Genomic DNA, 22,509 nt, shown 5'->3' on the forward strand with positions numbered 1-22,509 from the left:
AAAAGTAAGAGCTGATAGACTTGTTTGCTTCCCCATTTGAAAACTCTGCTGACAGTGGATCAAAGGGTTTTGGGGTAATAAATACTAACTCACTTGAATTAAGTGCTCCATCAAGAACATACAATTTAAAAAGCAAACTCAGCAACTGCCCTTTGAAAGTAAAAAAGGACCTCAATGCTGGGGGCTAATGCAGCTACAGATATGCTATTAGCACAGCAACAGATAAGCTGCCACACAGAACATAAAAGCTAAAGTGACTTTGCTGAGATTCAAAAGTCAAATTGCATGATTTTATCAGAACCTGATTACCCTGAGCCTTCAAAAAACCAGTTCTAACCCACACTGTTGCTGCTCTAGGTGAAGACAGGGTTACCTCTGCAGTTTACTACATCTTCTTTAACAACAGCACCAGAGTGGCAAGCCAGATCTACAGACGGCTCAACCGCATCTGGAAGAATAAACCTCATAATCTGGACAGAGGGATTTCCTTATTGCAAGCTACAGCATTTCAATATACTGTCTGCATAGCAGCAACAGCTTACTAATTAGAATTCTCTATGAACAGAGACAGAAACACCAGAGGGCAGTTTTATGGCAGAAAAAATGGGAACCAGAGTAGTCACACAAGAATTCACAGTCACATATCCCAAGAGATTTTACCACTGGCTAGATGAGTCAAAGGCACAACCCCTCCTTATTGATATCAGAAGAAATATGGACTGAAACCAGATATATTATTAGGCAATAATGTAAAAAGACAATTCCTGTAGCAAAAAGAAAAGAAAAACCTAGATGGATGATGGAAGAAACAGTTAACATTAGAAAGTACAGGCAAGAGGTAAACGAAAAGGTGAAAGAAACAGGTCATAACCCTGAATGCAGTTTTTCAGTAATTGTCATGTAGAGGCAAGGAGAACTACTACTATTTCTACTGCAAACAAACAAACAAACAAATAAATAAGGTGAACAATAAAAGGGGGGAAAACCAGAGATCTCTTCCCCCCAAAAATCCAAGAAATTAAATGGAAATTTAAACCTAGATTTGGAATGCAGAATGACAAACAGGGAAGCACCCCATCTGAGCAAGATAAAATAAAAGAGAAGGTGGAAACAATTTACTGAAGACCTATACAGAAGAGATAAAAAGGATGACAGACTCCTTTGAAGAGGAAGCCCATAATAAAGAATCTGCAGTTCTAGAAAGTGAAGTAAAAGCTCCTCTGAAAGCACTAAGAAGAAATAAATCACCAGAGTTAGATGGAATGCTGTTAGAAGTCAATCCACAGAAATGTACTCTGCCAAAATCCTAATGAGTATATGTCAACAGATATGGAAAATAATATAATGGGCCACACACTGGCAATGCTTAATAAACATTCCAGTATCCAAGAAGGGAGATGCCAAGGAGGGCAATAACTATAGGACCACTGCTTTAATTTCTCATGCAAGCAAAATGATGCTCAAGGGGTTGCAACAAAGGCTTGTACTACAAGAAAGATGAACAAGAGGATCCTAAAGCAAATCAAGCCTGAACTATCTCTGGAGGGAAAAAAATTTGAAATTGAGGCTGAAACTCAATTTAAGGAAGCAAGAAAAGAAGACCAATATGTGACGGATTGACTCCCTAAGGAAGCCACAGGCCTGAGTTTACAAGAGCTCAGCAGGGTTGTTGAGGTCAGGACATATCTCATTCATAAGGTCACCATAAGTTGGAGGCGACTTGATGGCATACAACAACAAAAACATTGAGGACAAAGTCAGAAAATCCTTCTGCTACCATAAGTTACCTCAACTCCAGAGGAATAAATCTGCTGATATATAAATTTAGCACCAGCCCACAAAAGCTACCAATGACTGCAGAAATTCCAAAGAGATCAGGCATGACACTCCCCAGAGGTTGTTTCCAGACAGAATAAATATCGCACATCAATGCTGTTCTGCAATACTTAGAGACTCTGTACAGGTTATAATGCTTAAGAACAAGTATCTGAACAGGATATATTTTGCTTGCAGAATTTGTTCCTCGATGCCACAGAATTTAGTTGAGGGTATTGAGTGTGTGTCACTCATGACTTCACACACCGTGACCAACTTTTGTTCTCTTTGTGTGGCACACAGAAGCAAACAGGTGTTACTATTGGGACATACTTATATGCCCACTCAGACTGCATTCACTGTGATGAATCACCAACAGAAACTTTCCTCTGTGTCCATCTGCTGCTAACAACAGGCTATAAAGACCAAAGAGACCTGATTAGAAAATGATTGAAAGGAGTAGGTGGAGCATGTATGTGTTATCAGAAGAGAAGATGAGCAAGACTTGAATCAGACAAGTACACAGTCTCTTACATTCTTTGATTATCTTATTACAGGAGTATATTTCTTAGAAGTGCAGGTGTACTATTTTAGTGGACTGATTCAAAAGGATGCTAATAAATTTAGCAGCTAATAGTTTAACATCCAGCACAATCTGAAGGAACCTCAAATCACTTGGCCTCTGTGTGACTGAGTAATGCAATACTCAAGGCTCTTTAAATGAAGCATCTTGACAGAAATTTTAACAAATGAGGCTAAGAAGATGTTGAAAGGCTTCTTCATTTTGCAGTACAGACTTCATCAACAGATCACCAACCAGAGGAACACAAAAGAACTGGCAAGGATTTGAAAATAGCCAATTGTCGCTCAACAGAAGACAGGGGAGCTGCATCCACCATCAACAAACCCAGTGTTCATTTTGAATCTCTCTCCCAGTTGGGGCCTCAGCCACAGGTCCCGAAGAGAGCAAACTCTGCCATGCCCCAAGGGAACTGCAAGTCTAACCTTGTACGGCAATCTTATTTCTCTGCTTACTTGAAGCACAGCCTGTTCTTTACCAGATCAGCCTCCAAAAGTGCACCCTGCATACCCCTTGTTAAGTTGTTTTATTATTATTATTATTATTATTATTATTATTATTATTATTATTATTATTATTATTATTATTATTATTATTATTATTATTATTATTATTATTCCACATTTGTCCCAACAAGGGACCCAACAGAATTTGTAGGCAGCAGTAACACATATTGGGTAGTTTACGCCAGCATCCAAATCCCAGGCAGAGCTGGGGAAAATAATTTTATGGATTATAATTCCCCAAAACTCTCAGCCAGCGGGAAAACTGAAACAGCACGGGGACAGAAACATTTCCATGCTCTGGTTCCAAGCTGTTCCAAATTAATACTGAATAAACCTTGATCCTTCATGGACATGCAACCATACAGATAAAGCTGTTACCAGACATTTCTGTGCCAACCATCCTTCTGATCTGAGTGAGAGACTAAAACTCAACAAAGCCATGTACAGTACTGATCTTTCTAAACCCTTCCTTCTCTTCTCAAAATACAACTGAACCCAAGGTGGCTCACAAGTCACTATATGTGGACACCACCTTGTCCACTTCAAATGATAAGGGAATTGCTATAGGTACCCCCACTGCACCTCCTCAAGATTTTGCTAATCTTGTTTAAAAAAACACCTGCGGTCTGACTCAATGTTTGACTAAACAAGGCTCTCCAAAATGGCCTCCAATTTTGCTTTCTACAAAATTAGTTAGCAATGCTATCTAGGGAGCCACTAGACTCTTACTGATGATCATCAGGTATAACTGTTTGGAAAGAAACAGTTTTTAGGGCTAGCTTTCTGCCTTATTTCTTGGGGATAAAAAGGTACAGTGGTGCCTTGTTTAACGATTTTAATTGGTTCCAGAAAAAATATCGCTATGGGAAAACATCACTAAGCGTAACACGTTTTCCCATAGAGATGCATTGAAAACCGGATAATCCATTCCAATGGGAACGGATTACCATCCTTAAGCGAAAATCACCATAGGAAACATCGCTAAGCGAAACGTGGTTCCCCCATTTCAATGGGGGAGGAAAAAAAACACCAAAAATTCAGAACGAAGCCAAGTTTGGTTAACAAAGGGTTTATTAAGTGCGCTAACGATTTCAAGCACTCTAAACCCTTTTTAAACAATTTAACACCTTTTAAAAATAGCGAAAATGGAACTGTCAAAAACATCGCTAAGCGAAACAGGGGGACCTAAACGGTCATCGCTAAGTGAAGCAAGGTCCCGAACATCGCTATGCGAAATTTCCCCATTGGAAACATCGCTAAACGGAGCACAAGATCGCTCCTAAAACCTCATCGCTAAGCGAATACATCGTTAAATGAGGCAATCGCTAAGCGAGGCACCACTGTATTTGCCAGAGATTTAAATCATTCCCATCTAGCTTGATCCTAGATTCTTTCAGTGAACTCAGATTTAATAAATCATATGTTCTCTATAGGTTCTGTATCATCCTGTTTTTCCAGGACTACAACTGTATAGATTTGATGGATACATTTTGACTTAAAAGGCTACATGGCTTTGGCTGCGTACACATGCCTTGCTATTAATATGTTCTCCAGCTGAATCTTTTAACTACAGGAGCCTGTCACTTCTACGTTTAATCCAGTTGCAGTATATCTGAGCATTAAGCAGCTTTTACCCAGACTGAGTGCCAAGTGAGATTAACAAACATAACTGGGAGGAGCAGAGGGGTGGAGAAGCTGCTTTTCTAACCTACACACTGCTGAAAGATTTACTTCTCAGCTGCCAGTACATACTGTGTGCAGGCACTCACGCACACCTTGGCACTGCTAGCCACAGCAAGCAAGACACTTAGATATTTAGGTACTACAACAATTAACTGCAATTAACATGCCCAGAGTTTCATGGATGATCATTTGTGCAGGGGTTGTTAGCGAAAGCTACATCTAATTGGTATAGCTCCTAGGAAGGCCAGCAAAACTAACAAATGGTTCCTTTGTTGCAGCTGTGGAATTTATTTCCTTTCCTTTGCCCTTTTTTTCTCTTTTTTTAAGTTCCCTGGATAGTTTCAGCCTGACTACCACACAGTTCCTTTGCAGACTGAGCTTCCCTGCATTGCTGCTAGTTGACAAAACAAATCAGCATGATCCAATGAAGCAGACTTTGGGAAAAACATGATTTTGGACTGCAGTTCCCAGAATCCCCTGCCAACATGGCCACAAAATGTTGTGATTTTTCGAAGGTCTGCAATAGAAATTTATCAGCCAAATTATCAGGAGAGATCTGTTTGTGCCCCCTCCCCCAGCACAGGAAGGGGTACATGACAGGCTTCCCAAAATATCCATTCTTTTAGATTCAAACGCAAAGACTTAAATTCCCTCAAAGCTTCTCTGACAGCTAGCACGATGCAAACTGTCAGAGAGACTGAGTATTTGCCATATACTGTTTCTAAAGGATCAGACAACCACCTCTGCCTGCCTTAACTTGTACTTCCCAGAAATGTGTACATAAGCAATGGGACTAAAACTGCCAGAGGTATCAAAGCTGGTATCACAAAGAACAAGGACCTTGCAGGATGAGATAACAGCGCACTGTTAACTGTTTTGATGCTGCAAAGGTAAGGGCATAGAATCTCTTCTCCAAGAGTTAAACTTCGTTTATGGTTTATGGATTTCTAGCATTCTGTCTCCTCAGACTCTCCTTCTCCTGAGACTAAGGGCAAAAGTGCATGCCATCATTATATATCCATATTTCTATGAGACACTTTTTTAGGGGAATCAAATTATGCAAAGTTGGAGAATGAGCCAAAGCAAAATTGTCTCTATTTTCACCTTGCACAATGTTTCTGTCTAGAACCCTGGCCAATGGTGATTAGATAAAAAGCTTCATTGGGTCTGAAGAGGCAGGCAATCATGTGCATGCACACCTTTGTGTATGTATACATGACAAATGGACATAAAGACTTTTTCTAAGTTAATAAAATATTGATTTTAATGGGCTTATGATGTTTGCCTGTCTTGATTTATTAAAGCATGCTTGTTCTTGAATTCCTTTCTAAAGACACATGAAATGGAATCTAGAGAAAAGGAGGGAAGAGCTGGAAAAGGAGGAGGTTGTGTGGCACTTACTTGAGACAACATGCTTCATATGGATGCACAATCTACTCCAAGATTTGTGCACCCTTCTATTGACAGTATGCTGCAGGTGTTTGCTTAAATGTGCAATCTTTATATGACAGCGGTGCAAGTATATAATGCTTCTAATCTGTGCTATCTGCACCTAATACTGCATCTTGCTGCAGAGTTTCCAAAGGTGGAAGCAATGCTGGGCACTTTTCGTGTCAAAAGATGCAATACAATTAATGCAATTAACAGCCTGACGAATATTTCCCAATGTCTTTCATACAAACAAGTATTAATTTCCTTTCCCTTGATCACTGATATTTCTTTCCCTTTTAACACTGTAATCAGATTATGCACATGCCCACCATTTTACCAATATATCTTGTGCCAGCTGTTTCTCAACATTACCTTCCTCAGGCCATGTTGCACATAGAAACTAAGATAACGATCCTATGATCAAACAAATTCTGCTGCTGGCAGAAAAAAAAGAGGAGGGAACTGTTAATAGTTCCAGCTTCCACCTGCAACCTATGAAAACCTAGTCTGGCAGGCCGGGGTACTCTTTGGAACAGCAAGGAAGATACACACACAAACAAAATCACCTACACCTTCTGCTTCCAAGAGTTTCTATGGGATCAAAAGTATTGCTACAATCAGAAAGAATCCTCCCAACCCATATATCAAGATAATTTTCTATGTGCTGTACGTTCTTTGTTTCATGTAAGTTTTTAATAGAGATGAGTTGCAGTAGTAACTTAAAAATCTAAAAGAATTAAAAAAAAAAAAAGAAATACAACCAACCAGATATTCCAAATACTGCCATTGCATAGGTGCTAGTTCTAGGGAAATATTCCCATGTAGATTTCTAACAGTCCAAGAATTATTCAGTGAAGCAACAAGAGCTAACATTTAAGCTGAAAGACCACTGCACAGAAATCACTGGAGTACCATGCACGGCAGATTTTAAGGAGAATCATGCAACCACTGAAACAAAAGGACATCAGATGGTGATTCTGTAAGATCTCTATAGCTCAGGGTAAACAACCTATTGTTCTTCAGATAGCTTGCTTCTGAGCTCCAATACTTGTTGACTGATGACCATGCTGGCTGCGGATGATGGAAATTGTAGGCCAAAAGATCTAGACGATACTGGATTGCCAACCCTTTAAGATTAAGTTGGCTGACTCCAAGTGGTTTATTACAGACAGTGTTTTTTATAAGAATTGTTGGAGTACAAGCTCACTCTGTATCATGAAAGTGAGAATTTATATTGAAATAAACAATGTCTTAATTTAAATAACATTAAAGTCAAAAGCTGGATTAATTTTATAAGAAACTTACCTAGATACTGTATTGCATTGAATACATAAGTAATAGGCCTATGCAAATATATCTAACCATTGTTTGGTAATCCTTGTAAGAAGATGGAATACAACTAGAGTTGATTTCCTTAATGATCATTTTACACAAGCAATAAAGTAATTATTATTAATTACAATTTAATGGAGATTTCTTAAACCTAGTCTTTACATATCCCACAACGGTAAGAGAATACATTGCCTGCAGGGCGTAGTATCACTAGTGCTAAAACACCAAGTACTGTAAAAATAAGCTCTCCGTAGTGTTACCATATAATTTGAAATGGAACATTTCTGTCTATCTTACCAAGGGGAAAACACATATTATTCTTTTGCCACCGCTTGGATATTAATACTGTCTTCACTTGTACGGTTAGCTACTCCTACTGCTGAAGAATTAGTTGCAATTAACATAGAGCACTCAAAAATTCTGTTTCAGTAGTTTCATGACCCTCATTACCTTGGCAATTATAGTGTTCAAAACTGCACTGTTAGATTTTTTCAGATTTTTAATTTAATATTGTAAATCATTTGCAGGTTTGAAACAAAGAACATAAACACAGAAATAACTTTATATGGCTTGGGTCTTCAGTTGCCTCTCTGAACAGAAAGACACTTTCCTTTTGCCAAAATGGCAAAAACCACAGCATGCCAGTTCAGCTGTGAAACTATGCTTCAGCCAAAGTAGGAGCGAATCAAGTAAGATAAAACCCACAAAGGCGAGAGGATGCAGTATGCAAGACCACCTAGCTTTGCATTCTATCTACATTTATTTTTATTTATTTATTTGATTTATATCCCGCTCATCTGGTAAATCTATACCACTCTGAGCGGCTACATGGTAGTGCTCCCTCTGTAAAAAAGCACAAAAAACTGAAGAGATTAGCAGACCACAAATCTATGGTTAGATGATGGAGAGAGTCTTCTCTGTTGCTCCTCCCAGACTCTGGGACTCCCTCCCATGGGAAGCTAGGCTGGCCCCATCTTTGTTGTCCTTCTGCAAGCAGGCAAAGATCTTTCTCTTCAGACAGAGTTCTCCTTAACAACTGGTGGTGAGATGGGTTTTTTAATGGACTGTTGTGCTCTGTTGTTTTAAATGTTTTTGTACTGATTTTATTTACAACTTTTAATATAATACTTGTTTAATATTTGTACATTTATTGTTTTTAGATAAATATGTAAATATTGTCTTTTTGATGATGCAAACTGCCTTGGGTCCTTTTTAAAGAGAAAGGTAGGATATAATATTTTAAATAAACAAACTAAGAAATAAATCATGCAGGTTTAAGAATTTGTATCACTCTATTTAAAAGGGAATAACTGTCATTTTAGCTCAACCATCAGAATAAGCCAAACAAACTGACTGCATACAAGCTGAGATCAATTACTAGTTATGAGCCAAAAAAAGTCACTTAGTGAGTAAACATTAATGTAAGTCCCATTGATTCAATGAGTCTACTCCAATTAGGACTAGCAATCTTTAGTCGATGTTCTCTGAAATACCAGAACATACTAACCCATCTTAACAAGCTTTACTTCAGCTTTACAACTGCACTGCATTTGCCAGATTTCCCTAACCCAACGTAAGTAAATAAAATATGTTGTTTGGACAGTACCCTGTTGACAGAGCTGCAAAGGCAGCCCTTATAGGCCAAATAAACCAATCTCCATCTCTCCTCCCTCTGACGTTTCCCTCACCAAATGGGTGTCACATAACCACTTGGCAGCCCATGTTGTTCTGAGGGTGCCTCAGCCAAGGTAAACTTTGAGCTTCTCAGGTTATAGGATTTTAAAACTCACACTTGGAAAATATGCTTTTCAGCTTTTATCAAGTACAATTTCTCAAATAGTTGGCAAATCTCTGAGGTGATGGGTGAAGTGGGAGGAGGTCACATCTTACTAAGAACATTTTGAAAAGCAGAAATATGCTTTTTCCAGTCTTATGACTTGTCATTTCCATGAAGTTCAGAGATCCCTCCTGTCAGCAGACTCTCTGGTGAAGTTACAGTCATGCAGTGTTTCAACTGTATTAGGTATCAGATGTCTCACTGTGCAAAAGGTCCCAAAAACTCCCAAGAAAGGAAGAACATCAAATACATTTTAAGTCACAGGCCTTCATGGATTGGACCCCATGCTGTGGGCCATGCAAGCCCACTTATGAGATCTGAGTATCGGAACTTGTCCTGCCCCTTGCGTGCTGCTTTTCAAGAGTCACATTTGGGTGACAGAAAGCACAAGCTGGAGATTTCCCAACCACATTCTGTAAACATTAGGTACACACCATTGTGGAACATTCATGTTACCAACTACTCAGTGTAAATTAGTCCAAGCTACAGGCATTCTAAACTGAACAGCATGGAACACAGTTTGGACTGGGAAAGTTGCTTTTTTAAACTACAACACCCCAAATCCTCTCAGCAACAACAGCTGTAGTCAAAAAGTAGCAGCGAGAAGAAATCTAGTGTTTTCACATATACTTATTTTAAATCAAAGCAGCAAGTTCACTTAATATGATTAGTGCTCCATCTAAGATTTCTGTCAGTACCTTGAGAGGAAATCACTGGTCCAATGGTAGAAGAACCACAACTAAATGATAGAAGGGCAAGAACAACTCTGGAATAGTTTATCAAGTCAGCATCCTGCTTCCTCCAGAAGTTAATAAGATGCCTTCAGGAAACTTATAAAATGTATGAATGCAATACTCTCTCCTCCCACTGCTCCTTAGCAAATAGTATTTGAAGCCTGCAGTCATGGAGATTAAATAAGAGCCATTGCATCCAGCAGCTCTCCTTTCTTGCCATGTATGCCTCAAAATAATTCCTTAAAATTCTTCCTGACCTAATGGTGCTTTTTATCACCATGCTTTGCTTCTTGTTTTTACTATCACCTTCCATTCATTTCTTCGATCTGTTTCGACATGTGATGAAAGCTAAATGTAATTGTTCAGGTGTATGGCACTACTATAGTCAATGTCTGGTAAGAAAGAGATCAGGGGAAATGTTAGGCATATTTTTGTCTTTACAACAGGTCTGACTGGCACGCAACCTAGGCTTCTTCGTGCAGTTGAGATCCTGTTATATGTCTTGAATGGGTGTCTGTTCAACACATTTTAATCTAATCAGGAGGCCTGAAGATTAGCATAGCCTTCCTCATCTCAATCAGATGAATAAATAGCCAGTGACTATTATGGGCAATTGTGGCTTTAAAAAACAAAAGTTCGATCAATATTATGTCTCCTTTCACATACAGAAACAGGAAAGTTATAAAGATTATTAGCCATCATTAGTGTTCTAAATACAGCACTAAGCACTGAGCCATTTCAATAAAGGTGTCTAAAGTCTGAGAAATAGCAAGTACAGTACACTGGCAAAAGTAAGGATTTCTTTGTTTTATATACAACACCCAATTGGTGATCTGATTGAACAGCAGCTGGTATTGGAGAACCAAGGGAATACAATGGTCTAAAGACTTTACTTGACTTGTTCAAGATTACTTTAAAGGGTACTAATGCATGCAGACATATGTGTTGCATGCATTCAAGGGGTGTTTGCTTTCTTCTTAGGTGCAAATATCTCAAGTCAAGCTCTTCCTAGTTCCTGTCTACCTCACCTAAGATGGCAGACGCACCTGATGAAGACTATTTCATTACACAACCAAGCAGCCGGCTATAGGAATAACAGAAAAAGCCCCTACATCCTCACCGCTCTCAATCCCAGTACACACAAAAAGGTTTGTCCATATAGCCACAAAAATTGTTAATGCAGTTTTTTGGTTAATTGTTTAATAGGTCAAACAAATTTATGCCAATGTCATGGCCCACAATATGTTTATCTTTTGTTAATGTCTACAAAGAACTCTCTGAATAGTGTGGGTACATTCAGAAACGGCATTTTGGTTTGGTAACTTCATTGTTTGCGTTATGTTGCAAGGCTGGATAAGAGCAGCTGACCACTAGCAGAGACAAGGACTTGGAAAGCTTACACTTCTAAATTCCTTTGTTTACAGAGCTCTCTCTTTTCCCTGAACTAGTAAAGAATGCCTTCTTTCTATATTTTCCATCACTAGCAGAACTGTCATCTTCATCTGAACTATTTTTATTGCCTATTAGTGTAGCTGCACTATTAAGCTGTTGCACAGATATTTAATCTGTGGCAAACACATAGAACTTCCAAAAGATATTTAATGTCCTTCCTCCTCTCTCTTAAGCTCTTAAAAAGTTAAGGCAATTATTTCCGTCTGTATTTCAACTGCAGTCTAGTTCTATTATTCTCCTCGGAACTTCACACAGGCACTTTTCTTGATGTGCTGTTCGGAGCAATCTTTTCTCCAGTGGGGCAAATGCACCAGCAACTGTACCACCTGCAGTCACTAACCTTGCAGACCCAGGCGAGATTGCCCATTCCACCCGCCCCTTCCTGCCAATCAACCATGATATTTAAATAATCAGTGCTTATTGAAGGTGGGAAAAAGGAATGGGTGATAACAGGCCATAGCTTCTTTGCTCACGGAGTATGAATAGCATTGGTGCAAGATGAGGAGCCAATCCAAGCATCAGATGACTTGCCTATCAGTTGATGCATGCCATCTCAGACTGTTGCTAGGCAAGCATAAGTTGGTACCAGACCCCAGGATAAGACCACTAGGGGAACCAGTTCAACAGCTTCTGAAGAATTCTGGCAGCCCTTCCAAGCAGGACTCATCCCTCACTGTCTGCCACTCTGACCTTCCCATGCTGGTGTCACTTGTCTAAGGAAGGGCCAAATTACCCATCTCCTGTTATGAGGATTTCCTCCTATGTGTAAAAAAAAAAAGAGCCTCCCCATGGAAGCTGAGATACCATAACAGAAAGAACATCCCTGCTACAGAACATGTCTCCAGTATGCAGTCCTCATCCTGTCATCATTAATAAACCATACACATACGACAAAAGTGCAATCAGCATAAACATCTACTAAAGCAGGCTTGTCCAACCCACGGCCCGAGGGCCGCATGCGGCCCAGGTCAGCTCATAATGTGGCCCAGTGCATTTTTTTTTATTTTTAAAGAAATTCCAAAGTTTCAAGTTACACTGCCAGTGCTTGCGGCCAGAATGCAGCCAGGGCACATCACAACGGTACGGGGGGGGGGGGAGAGGGAAGGAAGGAAGGAGTGGGAGGGAAGGGACAGGGGGGCTGCGTGATTGCATTGCACCATCCCTGTCAATAGGTGGACCCCGTCCCGGCCCCATAAAGCCGCCGGAGTTGAAGCTGGCAGCCTCTGCTGTCTGACATCGCAGCTGCTGGTGAGCGCACTTGGAGCGGGGCTGTGGAGGACGGCTAGGGCTGCCCCCCCATGCAGCCCAAACCAAATGTATGTGCGGCCCAAACCAAATTTTCATCTTCTAATGTGGCCCAGGGAAGGTGAAAGGGTGGACACCCCTGTACTAAATGGACAAGTCAGTGGGTGAAGTCCAGAAGCAGACTGACAAGAGAGCAGCCTGATTGTTACTTATATACCTGGGCTGGTGGACTGGGTTAAAATTCTCTCAGCTCTGCTAGACAAGAGGCCCTTCTCACTCTCCCCTACTGCCCTGCTCTCCTTGGCCAGCCAGTTGGGAGTGTGAAGGAACTTGCCCATCAGGCATGGAACTCCCTGGTAACAAGGCAGGCTCAAAAATGGCAGCTTCTCCCTCCAGTGGTCCAGGACTTGCCAGGCTGCAAACAAGGCCCCAAGTAAAGGGTGACTGGGTGACTCTGACCCCTCCTCCCCTCAACCAACTTCATCCAATGTTCCTTTTCTTCTCCTATACATTAGTCTTCCCATAATACTTCATGAGGCCTAATCTCTAACTTTAAATGCCACCTCAAAGCACTCTCTTTTTAAAATGAAGCCTTTAACTCATGGCTGGGGAAGATTTTCCAGTTGTTTTGAAGTACATGTCCCACAATCTTTTGCCATTGGTCAGGTTGGGCTAACAGAAGCTGCAGGACTAGAAAGGTTTCCCATTCCTGCTTTAGTTTAATCCTTCATCCTGACTCGCACGAAATATTTACTGTATGTTTATCTGTTATCTGCTCATCTTCAGCTATTCTGATCCTTGTCTATTCTTCCTCCAACATTTCCATTTCCATCACCACTCATGAACTACAGAATGCAACCTCCTTGCTGCAGTTAACCTTTTGTTTACATCATTTCAGTCACACACAGCAGCTATACTGTATTTGGAAGATGTAGGTCTAATTTCAAAATATAGAGATTCAGTGATAAACAGTGGTGGGAAGCTTTGCATCTAAGCAGCTGGGCAGAGCAGCAAGATAAAAAGGCACAGGGACTTGAAATTAATGTAGTAAAAAGATTTAGTAATCTTTGGATATATGCCATTCCTCCTCTTTTACATATCTATCTTCTTTGACTATATATCAAAATTGCCACATCAGCACCACTTATATATGAAAAGAACATTAATTCACATGGTTCAGTATAGCTGCTGAATCAAGGAGTTTTTCCGAACAATGTGGAGTACTCAGATGTCTGATTCAAGCATAAGACCTGATACCATTACTAGTACTGTTTCTAGGGGGGAAATTTGTGCTGATGATTAACAATGAGGAGTGGTTCACCATTCTATGCACTGGCACTTATATAGACTGGCAGCCACAATATAACTTTCCCATGGGTCAGACTAAACATACCCCTCACATTTTTTTTTGTTCCATGCAGCAAGTCCCCATATAGTGTCCTACACTTCACTGCCCTGCAAATCTATGAGCTTTCTCATTAGAAAGATGAAAGCCATTATTAGTGCATTATTTTTATTTAGCTTTTTCAACTAAGTTTTATACTTTCTATGACAAACCTAACTCACCTGTTTCTCCTACCCACTCCTGAATTGCTTTTTAAAAAATAAAAATAAAAAATAAAAAATGAATAAAAGAATTAAAAGGACTAAGCATCTGCCATCTTGATTCCCACAATAGTCAGCAAGCAGACAGGCAGTCATCAGGAAGAAGTAACATATGGCCCCGATGAGTCTGAACAGTGCACAGACAAGATGACTGGATCTTCCCAGTATTAAGGAGACAATGCAATTGTTCAAGGATACAAATCAAAAGAGAATACAGTAGACTTCTTTCCACCTAATGCTCTCTGTTTGCTCTAGGTACTTCTGCAAGGAGTTACTATATTGTCTACATTTATTCAACCAATCAATTTAGGGATATCTTATTATTCCCTATAGTAGACACAGCAATGTTTTTCAGGTTCAGCAAATCTCTTTGGAAGTAGAAGAGAATATCTTTTTTACATACAAAAAAGTGAAACAATGTTTCCTTATTTTTCCTTGGTTCCTGTCTCACCTAGAATTTAACACTGTATGTGTATAGCTCTGAGGTCTTATTGTAAAACTATTGAACTTAATAGCAGATAACCAGGCTGTGTCATCTCTGTTGATAAGCACTCTTGCATTTAGTGATAAGAGTTAACCTAGATATATCTGTTTGACTGAAAAAGATTGAGAAAACTTACAGCATAAAGTAGGTACCATTTCAACATGATTACAAGAGCTTGAATTTAAGTTCTCAAGATGTCTTCAAGTCATATTTTACACCTTAAGAACACCAGAGAGAAACACAGCTGTGTGGCTCATGAACAAAAGCCAAGAACAGATTTGGTTAAGGCCTGTATTGGGTCAGTAAAATATCAGGAAGAAGGCAGGCTTTCAAAATCTCCAGAACTCTTTAGCAATCTGCATATTCCAGAACTTTGGAAGGGGGTAGGGGAGAGACTCTAAAAATTATTCTGGATAGATGTTAAAGCCACAGAATTTGTTAGACTGAAATTCCAAAATGCAGCTTTTAAGAATATGGTATCGCATATTCTTACCATATTAAGAATATTCTACATCTTGATGGGAAATATTCTGTAAGACTACCTGTCCTGGTTCTCTTCCCAGGAGGTAACCACCACCAGCTCCCTCACAAGTCTATTTGAGTGCATATTAAAGTTTGAACTATGCTTTTATCCCTGGGCTTGCATTACTTCCAAGCCTGTGTGATTGACTAAGAGGTCATCAATAGCAAATATCGGAAGGTCAGAAGAGTTTACCTCCTGCAATTCACATTAATGGATCAAATACTGTGAAATCCTCAGTTTTCAAAATGTTGGAGTACTTTTTAAAAGCCTATGGCCTTGCCATTTCATTTTATTGCTGTTGTTGACAGAACAACTATTGCTCAATTCTACTAGCTCTTCTTTGTACCACACACAAAGGATAGGTCAGATAAAGACACAGTATGCATTCTTCACCAAAGCGCATTCCCAATCATTTTGCAATGCTGTTTCCGCCTTTCATCCCAGCCTTTTGTGTGACATAAGCAAAATGCTTGGGGGAAGTATCCATCCTCTGGAGTAAGTTTCCACTAAGTCATCTTCCACCACAAGTAGCAACTTGCCAACAATACCAATAAGTCACAATAGTGTGTCACACTGTTTCCACATGCTGTCTTTCCCAACCCAACTCTTGACATACATACAAGAGCCAGGCATATCAGACTGAACAAGAGAGCTTTCCTACCCACCAATCATCCACTGCTATTTTACAATCTTTGCTGCCATTCTACTCACCACTGCATATTTCTGCAGAACCACAACCACACATGTACTCAAGAATTCAACATTTTGAAAATGCAGTGGGTGTTTTGACAAGTGCTACAGCAACACAAGTGGTAAATGATGGCAGCAGACAACTGAATAAAAGCATCTTTTTCTTTCTACCAAAGATCTGATACACTAAGAATGCGCTGAAACACTTTCTGGCATGGACAATGGAACCATCCAGTCGCCAGACCTCACACTTAGGCTAGCTAAAAACAGAGAAGGAGTTTGCCGAACTCTTTGTTGTTGTCATTAATCTGGAAGTGATGACAATGAATGCAGTAATGAGCCAGAACAAAGCAATGTGGATATTTTGCACTTAGAATTGTGTGTGGCTTTTACATATATCCCTGAGCTAGCTTGACCCTAACGGCACTGGAAGAAATCTGGCAACATACAAACTTTATGCTGGGAGCTATGAAAAGACAAGGCTTTAGTAGTCAAATAACCCAAAACATCAAATAAGGTACATAGGGACTTATTCCACGTTTGTTTTCCTTGAGTACAGAATTCCTGATACAGCCCTACTATTGGTAGATGGCCCCACAGAGTAGAAAAACAATATTGGGCCTGAACTTGGTACCATGATTTCAGTTCTTCAGTCTAGTCTGTTATACCTGCCAAGCATCTCTACATGCACAAGATCTAGAAAGTCTAGAAATACAGGGTTTTGACTACCTAAATTCTAACTAGCACTCACTAGGCATACAAGTGCCTGTGAGAAACATGGTATTAAAGTCTTATTTGATTTCATGATTCTGGAACAATATATGAACCATATTTAAGGCCCATTTCTACTTTCAGTCTTTGTAGGACAGGCAATTTTATATCACATCAGCCAAATGAGGGCACACCTGAGCTCTGTCTGAGCTTGTCCAAATCATATGGTACAAACTGAAAATAAAGTTACATATTCAGGTTTAAAAGGCTGATTTGATTGGGAGAGACAGAAGAGAAAACTGGGCAAAAGTAAAAAAAAAAACAAGCCTGAGGGATTCATGGTAGCAAGACAGGCCAAACCGGTTTGTTCATTAATAATGCTTCACTACTTTTCAAAACAATAAGGTCAGCCAAATACTTATACTTTTGGAAATTCTACTACTGTTTTAACGTTGAAGGAACATTATGAAGTAAAGCCAACTAGCATGTTGCACTCATTGCTCTTGCAGCATAAGGTGCTGTGTTGATAATATGTGGGGATGAGCTGATATTGATGTATAGGAGACTGGTTTGATTTTCCATGGCAAAACTTCCCGTATGCAGAAGCAAAACAATGATTAAAAAAACCAAGAAATGTTTAGATTCATACCCATTGTTTTTACTGCAATATTCAGGATGGCTTACAAAATTTAAAAGCTACAAGAGTAATTCAGAAAATCAATAAAACAGTAAAATGCAGCATTAAAATGAAGACTGCAGGCAATCGTATTAGGATACAAGAAGTTCTTTAGAACTCAAGCAAAGAGGCCAAAACAGAAGCATATTCAATAGGCAATGAAAACTTGAGAACAGGGGCCAAATAACTCCCCCCTTCTTCCAATAGAAATTAGTACAAGCTAGCCATGATTGCAGAAAATACTCTCTGCTCTCCTATAGCTAGTTCAGTTCATGTTTGGCCATGTCTTTCAGCTATACGAATAGCAATGTATAACATTATTTTATAAACCACTGTGCAGTCACACCTTCTCAAAATCATCTGACCATGTTAAAAGAAAACCTTCCAGTTCCTATATTCAAGTATATTATGATTCCTCCAGGTACTGCTCAGTATGGGGGGGGGGCTACTAGAAAAGGAGGGATGAGGAGAAGAACATTCCAATATATTTTGACACTATATCCCTTGAAGGCCAAAAGGATGTCAATAGGGCTTCTGCTAAAAAGCCAAACAACAGACAGATATTTTGATAAGACTAGAACAGCATGTCAGTAGCACCTTTGACTGATAACAGAATTTCAGGAATGCTTAATAGAATAGCCTATGATGTACAGGCTGATGACAAAGGCTAGTTTCAAAAAGATCCATATATCTTGAGATTCCTTAGGCTAACCCAAAGCCATAAAATCAGAAATGTACATCCCAGGCTGGTCTCTTTATTGATTAACAGGCTTCTGTAGTCAAGTGAACAATGGCCATGACAACTGAACAATAAGGTACCACCTTGCACTAATAAAATAACTTCACCCTTCACAGTACCAGTACCAGCTCATCAGAATACAGTACATTATCAATACTGTACGTACTTGAACTTTTATACTACACAAACTAATGACAACATGTTAAGAGTAATACAGCAAAAAATGCTAAACAGTAAGTTAATAACTGTAAAAAGCCTTCTGGAATGTGCTCCCATTGACTTTTATTGGACATGGGTGGTGAATAACAAACGGAAAATCACAGACAACCACATCACAGACATGGACAACAGATGAAAAAGCAGGACTAAACCTATTAAGAAAAAAAGAAATCTAGATTGACAAGAAGGGAATACAGGTAGATGTGAAATCAGGCAAAGAGGAAAGGATTACGGAAAGCCTCACTTTCAAATACATAAACACTGCCACTCCCAACTTCAGAAGGTACAAAAGTCTCTTATCCAAGTAGCCAACGTATCAACATGCCTTTTCTAAGGGGAGACACACTGGGAATCACAAGTCAGCCCGAATTATTCCTCCCTTTGCTCTCTCATGACATTCTCCCACCCACTGGGGAAGCCATTGGGTTCCCTCCTGTTGCTCCTACTCCCTGTTGGCTTCTCACAGGCTTTGCAAGTGTGTTTTGGATCAACAGTAAGCACACACAGGATGTTCGGCATGGTCAAAGGTCGTAAAGCAAGGGGTGTTTACCGTAGAAATAACTACCTGTACAAACAACTAGAGGTGTAAGGGAGGAGGCAGTTGAAGGGCACACTGGCTTCCAGGGATTTCTGTTCTCACAGAACAAGAGACAGAAATTTATCTCCAACCAGCAACTAAGCTAGCTAGCAAGCCAGCAATCAAATCCAGACTTACAGGAAAACCCCAGATTTGTAACGTGCCAGAGCCCTGGGGATTTCACTTAAATGGGTTCTGCATGACGTGAGGGCATTGCAACAGAGCCAGGCTTTGGGTCAGCGGTTACTCATTCCACAGCGATGAGCGGGAGGAAGTGCTAAATAAGGCAGCACAGCACGTTATATGCCAAATGCGCTGGTATTTGGAGACTTTGGGAAAGGGGGAGGGAGGACGACTCCCAAAAATCGCCAAGGAAGGGGTCAAACCAACCGGGTGGTGAGCGGGGAGGGGGGGAGGAAGATGAAGATAACACTTCGGCGTCCCTCCTCCCCCGCTCCTCTTAAGGGGCTCGGCAGGCGTTTGGTGGACACCGTGCCCACCCGCTGCAGCCAGAGAAGTGGGGTCAACTGGGGATGAGCTCCCAAGTCGGAGCGGGCGGGCGCGGGGGGGGGACGGCGGGCGGGGGGCGGGGAGCAACAGGCTCGGGGACAGAAGTGGGGGCGGGGAAGGCGAGGAATGCGCTCAGCCTCGTGTGGGGGAGAGGGGGAAAAAAGGGAGCGTCCCATTATTCCCACTCCAGCCCTGCGCCTCACTCCGAGGCAGAGATTTGGAGGGCGACAATTTCTGAACTCAGTCCCCCCCCCACGACATGTTACGAAGGGGGAGAGGAAGACGCGCCTCTTCTCCCCCCCCCCCCCGCCGCCTTCTTCGCCCTGTAATGCAAGCTTCAGGAGAAGCAAGGGCTTCACTCCAACGCCCCCCATTTCTCCAAAGCGAATTAGGGAGAGGAAGTCGCCGCCGCGTCCCCCCCGACCCACCACGCTCTCAAAGTCTAGAGTAAGGAAGGGGGGGAGCTCAGCTTCTGCCCCTAACTCCTCACGAGAAGTACCCCCGCTTCTTCATCCGCTCCCGACAGGGCGAGAAGGGCGAAACCCAACTCGCTCCCCTTGCGGTGGCGCCATCCCCGTCCCCCCCACACTCACTATTCGCCAACCCCTCCACACGCACGCACACACCCCCGGCAGGACACCTCAGAGCCACCCGGCACTCACCGACTCGGCGGCGGCGGCGGAGAGGAGCAGCAGCAGGAGCGCGGCGCACAAGCTAGCGGGCTGAGGAGGCTGCATGGCGTCGTTGGATCCGCGGAGAGAGCGAAGGAAGGGAGTCCGTCTGCGGGCGACGTAACTAAGTTGCCCCCCCCGCCGGCGCTCGGCGCTCTTATAGCCCGGCCCTTGAAGGAGGAGGAGGAGGAGGAGGAGGGGGAGGAGGATCTACACGTAGGAGGAGGGAAGTTCCCCGCTGGGGCCTCTCGTCGCCACCCTCAGTAACACTCCGGCGGCTCGTGGACTTTTTCTTTTTCTATACAAAGATTTTAATATATATATAATCAGAAAATATTTTTTTCAAATCTGGAGGCGTCCTACATGGGTTCGAGTAGGATGAACTCTAAGGCGACGCTTGCTGAAGTTACATAGGTTATCTGTCTATCCTGTCTATACAGGTAAACGTTTTTCGTATCAGTAAGTACAGCAAGGAAGCACACCTGTAAAAAAAAATCTAGCTGATCCCCAGGTAAGAAGCGCTAGGCGTCTGTGACGAAACCAGCTGGGCAATATGAACAGCTTTGCTTGTTGACTTTTGTCTGACTTGCCGCTGGGATAAGAGACCATCTAGCCGGTACCCATAATATACCAACCATATTCTATGAGAACAGGACGGGACGGGACGAATACTCTGTTTTCTGAAATACAAAATACTCTGCTAGGAACAAATAATTTCCTCACCAGCAGAACGTCAAGGGAAGCTATGTGGATGGTCCGTGTTCGGGTCCCTGCCCGCTGTGCAGTTCCAAGCTGCTGCTGATGTTTATTATTTTTTTATTTATTTAAAATATTTCTATGTCGCCTTTCTCCCCAAAAAGACTCAAGGCGGCTTACATCACTAAAACAGTATTTAAAAGCTAAAACAGTTAAGTATACAAATATTTTAAAAAGAATTGAACAAGTACTGTTTTAAAATGGTAACTAAGATCAATATTAGGGACGAGGTGGCACTGCGGGTCAAACCGCAGAAGCCTCTGTGCTTGTGCGGTCAGAAGACCAGCCGTTGTATGATCGAATCCACGCGGCCGAGGGAGCTCCCGTCACTTGTTCCAGCTCCTGCCAACCTAGCAGTTCAAAAGCATGTAAAAATGCGAGTAGATAAATAGGTACCACCTGGGTGGGAAGGAAATGGTGTTCCATGTCTAGTCGCGCCGGCCACGTGACCACAGAAACTGTCTTCAGACAAACGCTGGCTCTATGGCTTGGAAATGAGACGGACATGACTGGACTAAATGTCAAGGAGAACCTTTACCTTTACCTAAGATAAATATTAAACAACATTTACAACAACACAGCACAACAGTCCATTTAAAACCCCTTTCGGACCACCAGTCTGATGATGATGATTATATTATCTAAATGTTTAGCAAATATGTACTCACAGTACAAAAGACTGATTGTCAGGAAACTCTCCAACCTTTTCCCCCCTATCATTTCCCCTTTATTTCCATGACCCTACTAACTTTTCCATTTCTTTCCCTTTTGTGAATGCTTCTATTGATTCCGTTGGTGTATTTGTTGCACTCTTGCACAATTTGTTGCCAATAAACAAGTAATAACAAAAGGGGTGGGCTGGAGATAATGTTTATGGGGAAAGGACTACTATTCACAAAGGAAACTTCAACAAAAAGGAAGCAGCCAGGAAAAAATGAAATGCACAACACAGATACCTCTCTGCAATTGCACATTCTGATACACTATAATCTACAGTCATTATTCAGTAATCTACTGTGCCTTATTCAGGAAAGCCAAGCCTGTTGTGTTCAATTGTGACTTTAGGGCAGGCTTTTCCAACCTGGCATTCGCAAGATATGATGGATTATAAGTGTGCCAGGTTGGAAAAGACTGATTTAGGAACTTTCTTTTAATATAGCTAAAATCCTCTGGCTAGCATATTAAATTGCACAATTCACAATTTGAGCAGGCCCCTCAATATAACTTAGCAGGTGACTCACCCAATCCCTGCTGATTCAATGATCCTAGTCTAGAATGACTTCCTACAAAAAGCAACAGGGTTTCAGTCCATATTTCACATACAGAACCGCGTACAGTATTCTCATAAATTTCTTTTTTATTACACACAAGTTAGTTTGTCTGGTGGCTTGTGGTAGCAATGACTTTGGGACAGTCCTCTTTAATGCTACATCTTAGGTCCTTTTGTTAAAGACCAGACTGTATTCATGTGAGTGCATGCAAAGATCTTCATGTACAAATTTACAAATGGCACATACCCATTGGAGAAAGACCATTAACTGGGCAGCAAATTTTTGACATTTTAAAATATTAAATGCAGAACTCGGAAAAGGGTTTTGAAGTAGCAATCCCCAAAATTCCCCACATGGAGTGCAGGATTATGGGTGTTGTCATCTTAAAATATAACATTCCCCAGTTTTAATTAAATTTGTTTGTTTGTGTTTGTTAGTTTACATTTCTGTCCTGCCTACATA

The 22,509-nt window shown here is 41.1% G+C and overlaps 1 protein-coding gene across 1 annotated transcript in view; it reads right to left on the reverse strand.

Annotated features, from left to right (window-relative positions):
- The window catches only part of SDC4 (syndecan 4), a 29,024-nt gene extending 8,400 nt beyond the window's left edge, over nt 1–20,624 (reverse strand). The window contains exon 1 of the mRNA XM_020789222.3: nt 20,012–20,624. Coding sequence (XP_020644881.3) covers nt 20,012–20,086 — 75 coding nt within the window. The 5' untranslated portion in view covers nt 20,087–20,624. The remainder of the gene's footprint in view (nt 1–20,011) is intronic.
- Between the last annotated feature and the right edge of the window lie 1,885 nt (nt 20,625–22,509).

The sequence above is a fragment of the Pogona vitticeps genome, chromosome 4 (genome assembly GCF_051106095.1).
Source record: "Pogona vitticeps strain Pit_001003342236 chromosome 4, PviZW2.1, whole genome shotgun sequence".
Classification (NCBI taxonomy): domain Eukaryota; kingdom Metazoa; phylum Chordata; class Lepidosauria; order Squamata; family Agamidae; genus Pogona; species Pogona vitticeps.